The sequence below is a fragment of the Macaca fascicularis genome, chromosome 4 (assembly GCF_037993035.2).
Source record: "Macaca fascicularis isolate 582-1 chromosome 4, T2T-MFA8v1.1".
Taxonomy (NCBI): domain Eukaryota; kingdom Metazoa; phylum Chordata; class Mammalia; order Primates; family Cercopithecidae; genus Macaca; species Macaca fascicularis.
In genome coordinates, this window is record NC_088378.1 from 131,723,542 (window position 1) to 131,740,662 (window position 17,121).

Sequence of the window (17,121 nt, forward strand, 5' to 3'; positions counted from 1 at the left end):
CCAGCTCCAGGAGCCAGCTCCAGCCTCCTCTCGAGCCTGCCCACCTCCGTCCCCTTCCTCTTGGCAGAACCCCACCTGCCCCAATCCCAGCCCCACCTGCCAAAACCCCACCTGCTCGAATCCCCGCCATGCCCACGGCCCCAACCTGCTCATTTCATAGAGGAAGCGGTCAGCGCGGGCCATCCGCTCGATCTCATGCTTGTGCTCCTCCAGGAGGTCAATGTCGCTCTTCTCCGGGATGAACTTGAGGAGCTGCAAAGAGCAGGCGCAAGTCACACAAGCAACTGGTGAGCAGCAGACATGGGGTGCGGGGTGTGAGAAGCACTTGACTCAGGTCAAGATGGGGAGGGTGCCTTGAAAAAGAGAGACACCCTCGTGTGGACAGATTTGTTTCATCTGCCTGAAGGGGATGACAGGGCACCCAGCTCTGAAATTCTTTTTTCTTTTTTAAAATTCAGATGTAACTGATATACAGTATTTCTTTCTTTTTTTTAAAGATAGGGTCTCACTCTGTCCCTCAGGCTAGAATGCAGTGGTATAATCATAGCTCACTGTAGCCATGACCTGCTGGGCTCAAGCAGTCCTCCCACCTCAGGTCCTGAGTACCTGGGAATATAGGCGTGCAGCACATACTGGGTTAATTTTTTTTTATTTTTTATTTTGTAAAGACAGGATCTCACTATGTAGCCCTGGCTGGTCTTCACCTCGTGAGCTCAAGCGATCGTCTCACTTCAGCCTCCAAAAGTGCTGAGATTACAGGTAGGAGACACCACGTCTGGCCTAAAGTACCCTATTCTTCAATGTACAGCTCAATGGTTTGTCTTTCCTTTTAAACAAACTTGAGGTATAATTTACATAAAATAAAATGCACCCATTTTAAATGTGCAGTTCAGTGATTTTTGTCAAATCTCCATCCATTGAATCATTCAGATTAAGACAGAGAACATTTCCATCCCCCAGGAAAGTTATTTTGCATCACTTCAGTAAGCTGTTCAAGTGAATATAGGCTCTCAGCTGAATTCTAGGACGTTAACCAGATTTGCCTGTCCTTGAACTCATGCTGTATGCTCTCTTTTATGTCTGGCTTCTCCCCAGCATAATGCCTAAGGTTCATCCATGTCATGGTCGTTTGTTTATTGCTGAGGATTCTACTGTATGAATATACCACAGTCTACTTATTCACTTTCCTATTGATGGAGAGTTGGGTTGTTCACAGTTTGGGGGATTTATAAATAAAGGTGCTATAAATAGAGTTGGCCCCTGAACAACACAGGGTTGAACTATGCAGGACCACTTGTATGTGGATTTTCTTCCGCCTCTGCCGTCCCTGAGACAGCAAGACCAACCACTCCTCTTCCTCCTCCTCAGCCTGACGACAATGAGGATGAAGACTTTTATGATGATCCACCTCCACCAAATGAACAATATATGTATTTTCTCCTTTTAATGATTTTCTTTTTTCTTTTTTTTTTTTTTTTTTTTTTGACAGTCTCACTCACTCTGTTGCATAGGCTGGTGTGCAGTGGTGCTATCTCAGCTCACTGTAACCTCTGCCTCCTGGGTTCAAGCAATTCTCCTGCCTCAGTCTCCCAAGTAGCTGGGACTACAGGCAACGCGCCATCACACCTGGCTAATTTTTGTATTTTTAGTAGAGATGGGGTCTTACCATGCTGACCAAGCTGGTCTTGAACTCCTGACCTCAACTAATTTGTCCTCCTCGGCCTCCCAAAGTGCTAGGATTAAGGCATGAGCCACCATGCCCGGCCTTCCTTCTAATGATTTTCTTCATAACATTTTCTTTTCTCTAGCTTACTTTGTTGTAAAAATATAGCATATAATACATATAACATAAAAATATGTGTTAATTGGTTGTTTATCTTATCAGTAAGGCTTCTGGTCAACAGTAGGCAATTAGTGGCTAAGTTGTTGGGAAGTCAAAAGTTATATGTGGATTTTTGACTGCACGGAAAGTCAATGCCTCCAGCCCCCACATTATTGAAGGTCAACTATATTCTTGTGTATTTCTTTTAGTCAGTATTTGTACTCGTTTCCCTGGAGTTACACCTGAGAGTGGGATTACTAGGCAATAGGGTGGGTGTATGTTTAGCTGTACAGTGCACTTCCAAGTCGTTTTCCAAAATAATTGTGCCACATGAGCATTCCAATTTCTTCACATCCTCATCAGCACATGGCATTGTCAGTCTTTTTAATTTCAGCTACTCTGGTGGGTGTGTGGTGCCCCCTTACTGTGGCTGACTATATTTCTCTGACAACTAATCATATTGAACACCTTTTCATATGCTTATTGTCTATTTGGAAATCCTCTTTCATGAAGCGCCCAAGTCTTTTTCTCATTCTTAAGTTGATTTCTTCATCATTTTCTCATTGATTTGTAGAGTTCTGTTCTGAATATGATCTTTGTTATACGTATGTATAGCAAATCTCTTCTAAGGTTTGTCTTCTCTTTTCACTCAGTAACCGTGCCCTTTGATGAACAGAAGTTCTTAATTGTAATGAAGTCCAACTGATGATGTTCTCGTGTGTGTGTCTTTCCCAAAGGATCCCAAAAAAAAAAAAAAAAAAAAAAAAAAACAAAAAACTGAGGGGGAAGAGATTTGGGGAAGATACCACTATTCCTCATCTGACTTTGCCTTGGGAGCCATGGGAGAATGACTCCTGGAGAACACGCAACCTTTTCCAGCTTTCCCCCAGAAGGGCTGGCCCAGGGAGGTTTCTATAAACCTTCCCCCTAACTCTTCCAGCCTGATTTCTCCTTGACCCAAAAATCGTAGCCTCTCTGGGGGCTGTTGGGAAGGGGCATGGCTGCCCCCTGGGTTCAGTTCCCCTTCCTTCCCACGAGGGTCCTCACCTGCTCCAGCATGTCCTTAGCGAGGTCCTCCTGCTCATCCATCTTCAAGATGGCCTGCCGGATCTCCTCGTTAGAAAGCTTCAACCTAAGGCAAAACCCCACCTCAGTCCAGGACAGCCTTCAAACCTTCTTCTCCAAAAGGTACCACTTTGCCTTCCCTCATTCCCTAACATGGACTTGGGAATGTATTTAATAGTACTCCCCCCTCACCTCCTCTACAAAGCCTTCTTAGACTAAACGAGTATGATTCAGTCCATAAACTTGATAATGAGCATTTTAGTGTCAAAATAGAGACGTGAGGGTCTCTGTTCTCTTGATAATCCATCAGAGCTGATAGGGGCCATTTGGGAGCAAAAGAGATGTCTTCAATGTAGACCAAAGGGACAGCGCAACGAGTTCCTGATCCTTTTCCTCCTCCTCATGCTTAAAAAATGCACAGCATCTCCACGGGAGGACAGGATTATCGGCAAGCCACTAAGAGGGCAATTTCCTGCTGCCTTCGTTCTCAGAACACAGAATCGCTCTCAGTCTTCTGACAGCGCCTCAGCTCCCACACAGCTGTCCCAATCAGTCTTGCCGTCTGGGAGATGGAGAAGCCACACAGCCCCATAGCCCTTCCCTATCCCCTCCACATGCACCCCCATTGGGAACCCTGGGGATTGAGAACTCTTTCCACCATCCAGTGGGGGAAACTGAGGCCGGGGGGCTTGTGAGAGGAAAGGGGGGAGGATGTCTCAGAGGCAGCCGGGGCAGCACTAAGAATAGTATGGGAGGTGGTGCCCTCTGACCCTGGCTCAGGCAGGAGGCCCCGGTACAGAAGCTGTGCTGTTAGCGCAGATACTGCCCTGTTTGTTCTGCAGCCGCGGGAAATGCTTAGGGGCTGAGATCATGCTGCTCAATGGCCTGAGCCAAGCGAGGCCCTCCGTGGGCTTAGAGCAACTCAGCCGCCAGATGCTGACCAGGCTGGGCAAGGGCCTCGTGACTGGGCAGTTTCCTGCCTGCAGAGCCCCGAACTGCTGCTCAAGGCAGGTTCCCAGGAGACAGTTCTAGATCAATGCCCTCCCCTCCCGGGGGACAGCAGAGAGGGAGAGGCCCAAGACTGCCATCACTCCATTCCTCCAACCCCTTTGTGCCCCAGGCATTCAACTCAACCACCTTCTTTTGCACATACTTGGAAAGAAGGATGATGCAGTTTTGGGCCCTCCGGCCGTCAATGACCGACAGCTCTTTGACCTTGCGGGAAGCCAGGTAGATGTCCTCGGTGGAGCCCAGCTCTTTCTGCAACCAACAAGTCAAGTGGACGGTTGAGGTGTGTGTTCCCTAATCCTCCTCTTACCCACCCCGCAACAGCCACCTCCTACCAATCCAGGAATGCTCCTGGCGTGAGGGGAAGGGGGAAGAAAAAGACAGGAGAGAGAGGAGGGGGGCTAATAGCTAGCTTTAAGAGAAGGTATCTGGGACTTTTCCATAGGCTCCAATGGGTTGGGGAAGGACACTGAGGAGTCCCCCAACCTTTCTTTAAGAAATTATCCATTCTGGACAACGAGGGAAGGGGCTGTGCCAGCGGGTCAGGGCATGACTGATCCCTGTGGCTTTGGGCAATGTGACGTAACCTACCGTGTCTCCCACAGAATCAACTCCCACTCCCACTGCCCAACCCAGAGGCCTTCCTCAGGCTTATGCTGAGAAGCTGGTTGCAAACCCCCAGAGGGAACAGTTACTGACTCCTAGGGACTTTAGGCACAGCCCAAGGTGCCCAGGTGGAGAGCATCCACAAGTTCAGAGGTATGGAAACTGAGGCAGAACTCTCTCCTCTGAGTCCCAGCAGGCAGGTTCCAGAGAAATCATTGATCCCGCCCCACTCCTTCTCTTGGGCCCCTGGTGAGGTAGACAGGAGACTGTCTAGTGTGCTGTGCTTCCTCCGGGAGCTTCAGGGGCCACCTTGCATGGTTATCTGTGTGAACTGTGTAGTGCCTACCCTGTGTGTCCTTACAGGAAAGGCTCTCCTTTGGCCTGGTGGGTAAGACAGTAGACCTAGAAGCCTTCTCCTCATTCCAGGAGACATTGACCTCCACTGCTGCCAGGGGTCTATTTGATTACCTCCCTCTGCTGCATTTCCTCTTTCTCTTTGGGGGCCCTCTCCCATACCACCCTGTATGAATGGGGGATAAGGTAGAAGGTGGAATGGACAAGTCCTCTCTGTCTGGCCCAGTACAGAGCAGCAGCCCAGGACAGCAGTTAAAAGTTGGAGTGGTCAGAGCCCCGAGAGTAACTCACCTGCTGAGAAGGATTAGTTATCAGCTCCTAGGCGGCAGCCACAGCCAACAGAGAATTAAACATGCACAACATTAGCCAAGACATTTGGGGACCCAGAAATAGCATGACAGACAGGGGGATCCCTCAGCATCTACACTGTCCACTTTGTCCCAGTGAGACCCATGGTTGGAGACAGGCACCCGTAAGCGGCACCAGGCAGGAGCTGCTTCTAGCAGACACGCACTCACGGAGAAGCCAAACGAAGCGGAGATCAGGCAGCTCCTCCCATCTGCCCGGTGGGACCACCACTCCCCAGTCAGGGCAGACCAAAGCCCTGAGTTCTCCCAGCCCAGGCTTTGCTGCCTGTTCTTCCTTTTCCTCTGCTGAAAATGTGCAGAGAGGGTAGAGGACATTCCTCCATCCTGGGATGAGTTCACCTTTCTAAATAGGGGAGGAGTCACAAATGAACTCTATCTGGAAGCTCCAGAAAGTTGTGTTTATTGAGGCAGAGGAAAGCAAGTGTCCTTGAATTTGCTCATTGTCCCTCATCTGTCCTTTGATGTACAATGGGAACTGAAGAGGCACAGCCCACACCTCTGTTCTCCCTGACACCGATGGAGTGGAAGCTACCAACTCAAAACCGGCATGGGGCATAGAGAAGACCATGACTCCCAGGACCTCCCCTGCCCCACAACCAGCTGTGAGAGGAGGAAACAAGGTTCATACGGCCTCCGGGATCTCTCCAGCCCTGCTGCTGGGATTTCAGTCCCAGAGACTGGATGGCCCACTGAGTGAGGGGAGGCAGGTGATTGCACTGTGTGGGCTCAGCGAGGTGAGAGGGACAGGACAGGAGGCCTTTCCGTCTTAAATCTTCTCAACTCACCAAGCTGGGATGCCCCAGACCCAGTTTGTCCAAAACCCATAACCTTTCCTGACTGGCCCCATCCCAGCCTCACTTCAGGGCCCTGGAGCATGGGTAGGCTGGGCCAGAGCCCTGTCCTGCAGAAAGACTCTCAAACGAGGAGGTGGCCTGCGATCACCAAGCCTGGCACGCTTGCCACACACTCCTCTGTCCTCAGCCCCACTTGTGGAGAATTGGCTCCCAGGAGCCAGTGCTCATAAGAGTTCCTTTCAGCTCCAGCAGCCTTAGCTGCCAGCCTGACATGGGCATGGGGTTAAAAATGTCTCCTGGAATTAGGAGTAGAGAATCTGATGCTGTGGGCACCCACATTTAAACAAACAATCATCTGGCCAGAGCCCTAGGAGCGGCTGCATGTGTCCTCGGTCATCCACAGATCGGGGCTGGGCAGAAAGTGAGCTAGGGCACCCTCTCCAGCTCAGTGGGGAGCCAGGCCACAACAGCCAGCCATTGCCAGGACCCACTCATGGGCACCGGGGAAACCCTCGAGAGTGAGGTCCTAGGCTAAGTAGAGAAAACAAGGAAGATAGTAGCCCAGCCCCAAGAGGGATCAGTCCCTCTGGGGCGGGGCCAGAGAGAAAGCAATTCCCTGAGGCTTCTAAGCTGGTCACTCTCTAAATTGACTTAGAGGGAAGGCCCCCCGCTGTGCCTAGTTACCATGCGGATTCCTGGGCCCCAGCTCATCTCCTGAATCACATTCATTTGAGGGTGAGGTCTGAGAAGCAACCCTTTTGGCAGTCCCCACAGGTACTCGGCACAGTTTGAGATTCCCACCTCAGGAACGCCCTGCGTTCTGGCAGCAACTCACCCCATACTTTCTCTGTGAGTGGAGGACCAGACTTGCTGGCAGCCACCTGTACAGAGAGCCTTGAGAGCAATATCCAAGGCCTCCACAAGCCCAGCCCCAGACCCCTGAGTGACGTGGAGCAGCACCTTCTGCCTTCCTTGCAAGGCAACATCCCCTGCTCGGTCTCATAGAGGTGTTAACAGACAGAATGTGGTGGAAAAGTGGTTTGAGAAGTGATTATGCCTTCTAAGCCTAGTCCCTGAATCCTGGGCCAGAAAGAGCAAGGGTTCACAGTGGTCAGGCCTTGTGACTCTACCTCCGATGCTCCAGGATGGAAGAGAGAAATGGACAAAACACCGTGTCAATACTTGGTGTATAAATATGAACCATAATACAAGGATGTTTCCCCCTATAGCCTGTACACCTCTACTTCATACCTACATCCTCGGCAAGAATAAAATCATCACCTCATAAAGAATAAAATCATTCAGTATACATGAGAGGAAGGAAGGGGAGGAGGAAGGGAAGGAAGGCAAGGCAAGGCAAGGCAGGCAGAAAGAAAACAAGCTGAGGTTTGGCTTCAAGGGTATGGTATATGGAAGTTAAAACCCAAGAGGCCAGAGGGTGTAGGCTCTTACCTGGTGCCTTTGATAGGCTGAAAACATCTTTTCAAAATCCTCTAGGTCCAGAATCCGAAATACCTGCATGTCATCAATCTCATTCCATACGGTGCCAGGGACACGCTCCTAAGATTCAGGGTAGGGAGAAGACCCCACGGTTGGCCCAACTCCGTCATGGAGATGCCCCATGCCTCCCTAACCGCACTTATCTCCCAACTGCACATACTACAACGACCAGGACTTCAGACCTTCAGAAGGGAGTCGGTTGCTCCCCTCAACTTCCAACTTTCTTGAATACTCTGCTCCAGGGTAGAGGCCAGAGACAACCCCCTTCTCCCTTGTGCATGGAGCCACATGTAAGCATGTTCTAGAAATCACTGGGGGTGCTGGGGGGATGGGTAGGCAGTAGGAAAGGGGGTGCACTTCACTTTTTCCAAAAGCAAAGTCAGAAGCTGTGCTCTCAGGGTACTTCACTCAGGCCCACTCCCCCTAAAGGGCAGGGTGCCTGGGAGTCACTCCTGTCCTTGGCTGCCATCATTGGAAGATTAAAGCCATACGTATTTGTGATCCTCAAAGCTGCAGCACTGACTGTATTTATGTATCTCAGATGGTTGTTTTCTTTCCCAAGGGTCTTCTTCCCACTTTCCCAGATTCTCAAAGTGGACAAATACCAAAGTTTGGGACCTGGCACCTGTAGTGACACTGCTGAGACCAGCAAGACTCTGCTACAATTTCCCTTTGGGCAGACCCAGGGAGGGTGTTACTATCCTTTACAACAGGGTTTTACATTCCAAGATCTCTCCATTTAGGCCTTACCCCATCTCTGTGTGGGACCTTTGCACTAGGGTCTGGAAAGGAGCTGTTAGCCAAGCCAAAAGAAAAAAGAAAAAAAAAACCCTGGAAGTCTCGTAGCACCCTGCTGATGGCCCAGAGCACAGCGAGCCAAGCTCCTGACAGGGCGTTCCAACCCTCCCCTCCCAGGAATCCCCACCTCATCTAGAGCTTTGCCGTCCTTCAGCACAGAATCTCTCTGCCTTCCTCTACCTAGAGCACAGCGGGGAACCTCGTTTAATGCCTCCTCTTCCTCTTTCTCCCTACAACTCCCCCTCAGAAAGACTTGGAGAGAGAAACATACCTTTCACTCACTGTTATTTTCTTAAACTCTGGAAAGGGGAGGCTAGGCCAGAGTCAGGGGGTGGGGGCATTCCTGTGGCCTTCTGAAGGCCAGGGACCCTCTCGTGGAATGCGGCTGGGAAGCTTGGAGCAGCAAGGGATACAGGCAGCTGGCCAACCCCAACACAGATGCATTCTTTTCATGGCAGAAACCACCGCTGTGTATGAGTGTGTATGTGTGTGAGCGTGTGTGTGCTCACAGAAGCACGCGTGGGGTAGGGGAAGGGACTATGAGAGGAGTCGGGCTTCTGGAAAGGGGTGTGTGTGGGAGGCAAAGAGAAGATGAGAAGGGAATGGAATCAGGGAAGGCAGAGACAGAGCCGGCTGAAGCAGCGTGCAGCCGGAGTCTAATCTGCAGGGAGGCCTCCCTCTGCAGCTAGGACCAGGGTGGAGGTAGGGGAGAGAGAAGCCTGCAAGAGTAAAGCTTCCTATCCTTCTCTATTCTTGGTGAGGCTGGGGTAAGAAGAAACGGGCTGGAGAGAGAAAGCTGGCTGTTCCACACTGGGAAGAATTTCCCGTGAGACAGCCGACTAAGCTCAGGCGCGCTCTCTCTCTCTCTCTCTCTCTCACTTCTTCCCAAACACTGCCCAGCCCACCCCCAGCTTCTAGCATCTGCCAGAAGGACTTGAGGCTCTTCGAGGAGGTATAACTGAGGTCCGGAACCAGAAAGCGGTAAGTCTGTTCCTAACATTCCCTACGTGTTGACACTCACCACGTTGCCCTGATATGCCCACCTTGCATAATTCTCGAATTTAATTTTCTCACCACTCTGGCCAAGAGCCCATCATCTCTAGTCTAGACTCCTGGGACTTCTGCCCGCTGGAGATATCCTTCACATGCCAGGGAAAGCTTTCTCAAAAGTATGTTTCGTTATGTTTCCCCCGTGGTGCACTGCCTTTGGGGTCAGGCAGGCCTAGCCTGCTGACACTCCCGGCCCTGCCATTTTGTGGGACTGTGGGAAGATGGAGGGATGAGATTTTTCTCCCATGTCACATAAAAGGAAACTGAGTCTCCATCATGTTTTTTTACCTCACCAAGTTGATGTGAGAATTAAGTGAGATAACATACTTCCAACATACCTGGTAGGGCCACTAATAATAACCTATTTTATGAAGACTTTCTATATGCCAGTCACTGTTCCAAGTACTTTGTATGTAGGAAGTCAATTAATCCTCACAGCAATCTCCTTTTTTTTTTCAAGCCGGAGTGTTGCTCTGTTGCCCAGGCTGGAGTGCAGCATGTAGCAGCACAATCTTGGCTCACTACAACCTCCGCCCCCCAGGTTTAATTATCCTGCCTCAGCCTCCAGAGGAGCTGGGATTACAGGCATGCGCCACCACACCTGGCTAATTTTTGTATTTTTAGTAGAGACGGGGTTTCACCATGTTGGCAAGGCTGGTTTCAAACTCCTGACCTTGTGATCTGCCCGCCTTGGCCTCCCCAAATGCTGGGATTACAGGTGTGAGCCACTGCATGGCTGCAATCTCTTGAGATGGACATTATTATTGCCCCATTTACAGATCAGGAACCTGAAGCTCAAATGATTCCATAACCTGCCCCTGTCACACAATTAAAAGCTTGGGATTGGGGTGATAAGTTCTCAAAATGTTATTTAGAAGCCTTTCACCTTTCCCTACTTCTCCAAATGTCCCCCACTGTCTATTCCAACAAACCCACACTCTCCAGTATAGAAATGAAACTCTGGCCTGCTCTGGGCCCCTGGGGAATCTGTGCAGACTTCACTGTTACTGGACCCAGAGAAACTCCTGAGCACACAGCTTCATATGATGAAAATGTTGCAAAAATATTACTTGCTTTGGCTGTCCTTCCTTCATCATTGATGTGCATGATAACTTTTTATTACATCTTTAAAATCTTACATTATAAATTGTGACAATAGGAGACAAAACGTTATTTCTCTTTTTACCACAATACAAAATGTTATTTTCTGATGGTGAACAATGAACCTTTCTGCACAGCCTGCAGCCTTTGGTTCTGCAGAGCAGTTGGCCTACTCATGTGCAGTTTGTCTTTCTGGCTCACCTCATGGCCACAGAGCACCCACAGGGTACAACTGTGCAGTGCACCTGTCACCAACCTCAACAATCTTGCTTTGAATGCTGCTAACAGGTGGCTCTAAAGCTTAAGTAACTCAGATTGGAGATGTTATCAGAGGCCCAGGAAACTACAAATGGGCTGTGTTCACACTTCATCTTTCCACCTAGATTATAAAGCCAGAGGCAGAGGGAATTTTCGAGATCATCTCACACATGAGCAAACTGAGATACAAGTTGAGTGATTTATAGAGGTTGTACGGCTAAAGCCACACCTGGTTTGGTTAGAGCCTCACCCTTAACTCATCCCAGGCTCTCTAGGTGTTTCTTTGAACACGCTTCCTAATTTGGCAGATCCTAAGCTCTGAGAGGACAATGGCATTTTCTTACTATTCATCTACCTGGTCTGCCATTAGGAGAAGAGCCCTAATAGATAGCTGACCACCTACTTAGCAATCTTGCATCTCTTGACTCTGCATTTGAGCTCACTGAAGCTCAGACACAATGGTACAGTTATGAGTTCACCAAGAGCTAGTCCAACAGGCCCATAGGATAAAGTCAGTGTGGAATCCATTCATCCCAGCTTCAAATCCCAGTGAGCCAGCCTAACTGAAACCAGTTACCATGCAGGTGTTTACCTCAAGGACAAAGCTCCTAGTCCTCCTAATAGGACTGCCATTGTGCAGAACCAGAGGCAGGGCTTGGTCCAGGCTGGAACTGGCCTTCGATTGCTAGAGGTCTAATGCAACCAAGGGCATCTCTACTCTATGCTCATGAGAGTCCCACAGAGGAATCGACCCCCACCTGTGGTTCTGGGATTGGTGCTTATTAGTGGATAATACTCATTAGGGTCTCTCACTGCTGGTCCAGACATGAGGCTAGTGTGTGCAGCTTCCCCCAGGAAGATGTCAAAATGGATATGTCTTGCCATCAAACTCTTTAGTCCTTTGTATACATTGCCCTGATCTTTACCAAAACCTAGATGCTGGCCCAAGCTCTTTGCTTATTTTTCCATTCTTTCCTTCAAATGGACCCTGTCCTTGAATTCTACTCAGTGTTTGTCTTGCCTGTGACTCCATTAACCCTGGGCAAACACAAATTCCATTTGTAGACGACTTTGTCAACGTAAGCATTGCCCCATGCCAAGCGTCTCTCCCAGGGTAGGTGTTCTCCCCATGGACCATGAGCTGCCTGGCACAGCAAACCCACTTTTTACATCCACATGACTGCCCTTACCCACCACCAAAGAAAAGACCTGGAGTGGAGATCTGCAAACAAGGGGCAGGCGGTCCCTGAGGCTGACTGCCCTACTGTAGAAGAATGGGCCCGCCAGCCCCTTCCCAGATGCTCACCTCATTCAGCTTCACCCAGTTGAAGGACTTCAGCGGGTGGGAAGGCTGGGGAACACGCTTTTTCCTGAGTGGGACGTCACTGCTGGGGTAGGGGTCCTGAGGGAGGGGCAGGCCCATGCCGAGGCAAGGTGGGGCACCTGGGGGAGTCGGGGGTCCCCCGGGAGGAAGGGGTGGTGGTGGCGGAGGGGGACAACAGGCGAAGGGCAGAGGAGGAGGGGGTGGAGGCAGGTCATTGGTTGTCATTGAGGAAGACAAGGTGAGTGGGCCCCCAGGGGGTGGTGGGGAAGATACAGGGCCTGTCTGTGAGGAAACAGAAAAATTGCAAGGACAAAGCCATTAGCACCAATGCCATTCGGGTCTCCCACCTTGATTCCTCTCCTTACTCCTAGTCGCCTTCTATACTAGACCCCAAATCCTACCCTTACCTTCTACACGCATTTGGCCCCATTTTCTCTCTCTGCATCCAAACATCTAACACACACAAACACACACACAACACCATCCCCACAGACAGACACACAAGTCACACACACAGGCAGTGGACAATCAGAGTCATAGCCATCACAATGCAATTGCAGGATTGATTTTTGCAGTTGTGTAGGTTACTGACTGTACAAGGTCTCCAACTGAGAGACGGAAGTGGATCCAATTCCAGCTGCACTCTGCTGTCCAACGTGTGCTTCCTGGGACAGTGTCACCCGAGGAAGGGACATTATTTTTCTAACTAACACAAAGGTGCCACCTGTACAGCCTCGAGGGTCTCTTCTATCCTGGCCCAAGGTCTCCATCTGTCTTCTCCCTCATGCTGGGCCTTTCCCACACCTGCTCTGGCCACCCTGTCCTGAAGCCCAGGGTCTTGGATCAACTATGTAAAGGGGGAGATGTTTGCGTACTGAGAGTTCACTGAGCTGGGCTACCAGCTCTGCCACTTGTCCCCGAGCCTGGCGCAGCTCCTGGGACTCCCGGGCCAGCTTGTCCTTCATTTTGTTCAGCGTCCGCATCATCTCTTCCTTCTCCAACGTCTTTGTCTCGCATTCCCGCTCCTTCCTCTCCAGACGGCTCATGAGCTCCATATGTTCTGGAATGGGGGTGGGACAGGAGAGGAAACAGGAGAGAATGTGAGTAATGTGGCCCCTTCCCTGGAAGGACATGGAGTTATGGGCTGGGCAGGGGAAGGGCATGTGGAGTGGACAGCAGGCTTAGGCAGAACCCCTCACCTTTCCGGAACTTCTCTGCCTGGTCTCGCCACTGTTTCACTTCGTTCTCGTTGAGGAGCCTGGCAGGGCATAGAGGGAAGGGGCAATGTGATTGTTGACCATTGACTCACAGCTTCCCAGGAGACACCATCTCTCTACCCTCCAGGTGGGGACCCTGGTCTCCAATCTGTCCAGCCACATCAAGGGGGCTAGGATTTAGACTTCCCGGGTGTCTCTCCAGGTCCCCTGCCCCGTTCACATTATGTGTCTGTGGAGACCGTGAGAGAAAAGCCCTTTAGATACCTTATAACCTGGCCCCTTTGTGATACAGCTGGAGCTACTGAGGCTCAGAGAACAGGGGTAGATTAATTAATGGTAGAACTAGGACTGAACCTCAGGCTCCCAAGAGTTGTATCATGACTTGCACCTCCTTGTAAAAATAGGTTTACCTTTAAAAGAGATCAAAATATTGGCCCTACCACGGTCCAGGTTTCCAAAGACCAATGTGTAAGAGCAAGAGACATCAGCCACACCAGCAATACAGACTGAGTGTGTTCAGGGTGACACAGATGACAGCCTTGTTCATGCCAAGCTCTTGAAACTGTTCAAATTTAGCTTTTACCTTGACACCAAGGCCTAACAGAGGTGAAATCCCAAAGCGAGAGCCCAAGAATCGTTTCCTTTACAAATCTGAGAATGTGGAAGAGTTAGACCCATGACGTTTAGACCCAGGACACAGAGAACAGAGTATGGAGAGGGAGATATTTGGTGAAGATATTTCTTTGAAGAGGGCCACTGCTATTATCCCCAAGATGCTACCTCCTTCATCACCATCCAGGGAAGGGGTTTCTTTGGGCTCTCTCCTAGAGTTCTGATTCATGTTCCCTGAAGTTGGGAGGGAAGCAGGGTAGACTGGGGCCCTACTTGGAGCCAAGCAAAGCCCTGGGAGCAAAAGAAAGAGAACATTGCTGTGCGGGGCCCTGCCAGCACTCCTAGAGTTTGTTGGCACAAGAGATTGCATGAGGGTTGCCCATGGGTCAGATGTAAGCCTCGTGGAGGAACTGGGGTGCAGTTATTACAGTCCCGTGCAAGGGGAGCTGTTTCCACCTGAGCGAAAAGTGGGAACATCTACACCATAAGTCTACAGGCACTGGACTGCCAGGGAACCAGGGGCTGACGGAAGGGCTGGAAGCAGCCAGCCAGCTGGAACAAAAATCCGGCATGGCCAGCGAGCTAGGTTTTGTAGTGAGAGGCACCCAGCAAGGAACTCCTAAAGATTCCAGGAACACACTGATGTCTTTAACCATGTGCCAAGGTGAGAGAGCAGGGAGCCTGTTTACTAAATTACCTTATCAAGTAAGACCTTTTCCCTTTTTCCTTCCTGTTCCCCAGGCTGCCTCTTCAGAGGGTCAGACGGGTTAATAGAAAGGAGGAGTGGGAGATAGAAGGGGTTACAGGGTAAACAGAACAGAAAAGGCAAATATCACACACAGACATATGTGTACACATATGCACATACACATGCATACATACACACCCATTCCAGTTTCCTGGCCCTAGCTGGTGGAGGAGAAAGATTTAAGGCTAAATCATATCTAGAATGTCATGATTTTTGTCGTCCTAGTCGTATATTTCAGACTGTGTTGCACTTGAAAGTGATCTTAGGACTTCTGTTACCCAAGAAGGGGTAAAAACTTCATTGGACCTGAGGAGTTTTTAATCCTCTAGCAGTGGAAAAGATTGCCTACTAAATAGCGTAATGAATTAGTAGGAAATAAAACTAAAGTTACCTTTTGATCACTTTCCCAGTTGCACTTGTCCAACATACCAATTAGGATTTTAACTACATCAACATCTGACTATGCAAATGAAAACAGTAGCAAGAATAGCTGGAAAATAATTGTCTACTTGGCTTTGGAATGCAACATAATGAATCGAGAGCCAATTTATCTCCTTTAAGGGCAAGTGCCTCAAACTCATACTGAAAGTTAAGTAAAAGCTTAAAATTAAAAATTAGTATGTTAATGTAAGGCCTTCTTATTAACTGATGTAAATTTAAATTTGTTTCTCTGTGTTTCTCTATCCAAGGTCAATAAACTATGGTAAACCAGAAGGCCTTAGGCTCTGACAACCTTATCCAGCAACCTCATGATTGAATGGTCAGGTTCTACACATCAGTGGTCAGCAAACTTTCTACAAAGGGCCAGAGTAAATATTTTAGGTTTTACACACCATGCACAGTCTCTGTCACTTATACTTGTGTTTAATGTTTAAAATGTAAAAATTATTATTAGTTCACGGGCCATACACAAATAAGCTGGAGGACTGGAGTCAGCCCATGCACAATAGTTTGCTGACCCTCGTTCTATGTTAATGTGTTTAAATTCCCCATCTATCCAACCCATGCAGTGGATCGTCGAGAGTCGAGAACATGCCCAATACACCTGTGCTGGCTGTCCAAGAGAATAATCACTAGCCACGTGTCATGTGGCTATTTAAATTTAAATGAAACAACCTTTAAAGTCAGTTCCTTGGTCATACTAGCCATGTGTCAAGTACTCCATAGCCACATTGAACAGTAACAAAATGGCACTTTTTTCATTAGCTTAGAGAGTTCTGTTGGACAGTGCTGCCCCAGACTCATTTGGGGATGACTAGGTTGTGAAAGGGAGCTGAGGTTTCGCTGGTGAGACCAGAGAGAGATGAGGAAGGTGGAGGAAGACAGGGCAAAGGCTGGCCACTGCTCACATGTTGACGATGTTCTTGACATTGAAGTTCTCCAAGGGAGCCAGGTCAGGGTCCACACCCCGCTCATCCTGGAGGACAATCTGCTGGAGGATGCGGTCCAGGAGCTGCCACTGCTGGAAGTAGCCACCGTTCCGTTTGTCTGAGGGATGACAGGTATCATATCTTTCCTGAGCCCTGGAGTCCCCTAGGGCCCATCCTAGAGTCACTGCCTGGGCTCTGGCTGGTGAGGCATGCCCTTCTCCACCCATGGTAAGCTCCCAGTCTAGAGGAAGAGGCAATGCCATTGCTGATAATGGCAACTCACTGATTCAGTCATCTCTTGATTATCAGCAACTAGACTTCTACGGATGTGTCAGCGACCTCCCCAATATACTTCTCTACTCGCTGAAATACTTTCTGGCTGCCTTTCTTCCTTGTTTGGACCCTAAGCATACTATGCCCAGGAAATGCAGATTGCTTTTTACATTATCTATAAAAACCACCTGCTCCACAATATTACATGCTGAATAATGAAGTCTCCAGGGAAGTTTTTAAAAAAAAAGATTTTAGTATTATCTACACTATTACTCTACAGAGAAAGATGAAGGGAAACTGATTACAGGTGTGCACTGAGAGCCAAAATGAGTTAGAGAAGTGCTTAATGGAATTCAAGAAGATTTCTTGTGGAAGTGACCTTGAACTATGAAGGTAAAGGCAGAGTGTGTTGTGTGTGATCTCACAGACTCTCACTCTCATCCCCTCTAACGATAGTCATCTGGCTGGACATGGACTTCCTTTTTATGTAATAACCAAAAACTCTCTTTCCTTGGTCCTTAATCCCCAGCACTTTATCTCTATTGACCATCATAAAAATCCAACAAGTTCAATCCTGACATCAAAGCAAACCACAATGCCTACAAGGTAGAATACTGAGTCTGCAAAGTCCCATTTTGGGGCAGAGTAGAAGAACCCATTCACATTGCCCATGGAACAGGAAACAGAGGAATCCCTGGGAGCACAAGAAGTCAGGTTTCCCAGAGATGTATATATCCTCCATGAAGACCTTCTGCAATGAGCTTTGGAGAACTGATAGCTTCTTAATTCAGGTCACTGCATCTATCCTGTCCACCAGTCTACTGACACATGCATCGCAAAGTGGTATCATTTA

At 49.1% G+C, this 17,121-nt stretch overlaps 1 protein-coding gene and 1 long non-coding RNA gene across 28 annotated transcripts in view; one reads left to right on the plus strand and one right to left on the minus strand.

Annotated features, from left to right (window-relative positions):
* DAAM2 (dishevelled associated activator of morphogenesis 2) overlaps positions 1–17,121 on the minus strand; it is a 114,513-nt gene that overhangs the window by 13,119 nt on the left and 84,273 nt on the right. For 14 of the 27 annotated variants that reach the window (XM_045390816.2, XM_005553091.4, XM_045390813.2 and 11 more), the window contains 9 exons: positions 15,975–16,113; positions 13,248–13,306; positions 12,924–13,108; positions 12,031–12,330; positions 7,470–7,577; positions 5,147–5,173; positions 4,041–4,147; positions 2,870–2,954; positions 146–252 (listed from right to left, as the gene is read on the minus strand). In XM_045390816.2, coding sequence (XP_045246751.1) covers positions 146–252; positions 2,870–2,954; positions 4,041–4,147; positions 5,147–5,173; positions 7,470–7,577; positions 12,031–12,330; positions 12,924–13,108; positions 13,248–13,306; positions 15,975–16,113 — 1,117 coding nt within the window. The remainder of the gene's footprint in view (positions 1–145; positions 253–2,869; positions 2,955–4,040; positions 4,148–5,146; positions 5,174–7,469; positions 7,578–12,030; positions 12,331–12,923; positions 13,109–13,247; positions 13,307–15,974; positions 16,114–17,121) is intronic. The other 13 variants (XM_074038147.1, XM_074038139.1, XM_074038140.1 and 10 more) reach the window with 1 other exon arrangement.
* On the plus strand, positions 162–8,026 carry LOC102142982 (uncharacterized). The gene is made up of 4 exons (XR_001490275.4): positions 162–287; positions 669–759; positions 4,008–4,178; positions 4,501–8,026. It is a non-coding gene; the product is annotated as an uncharacterized lncRNA (long non-coding RNA).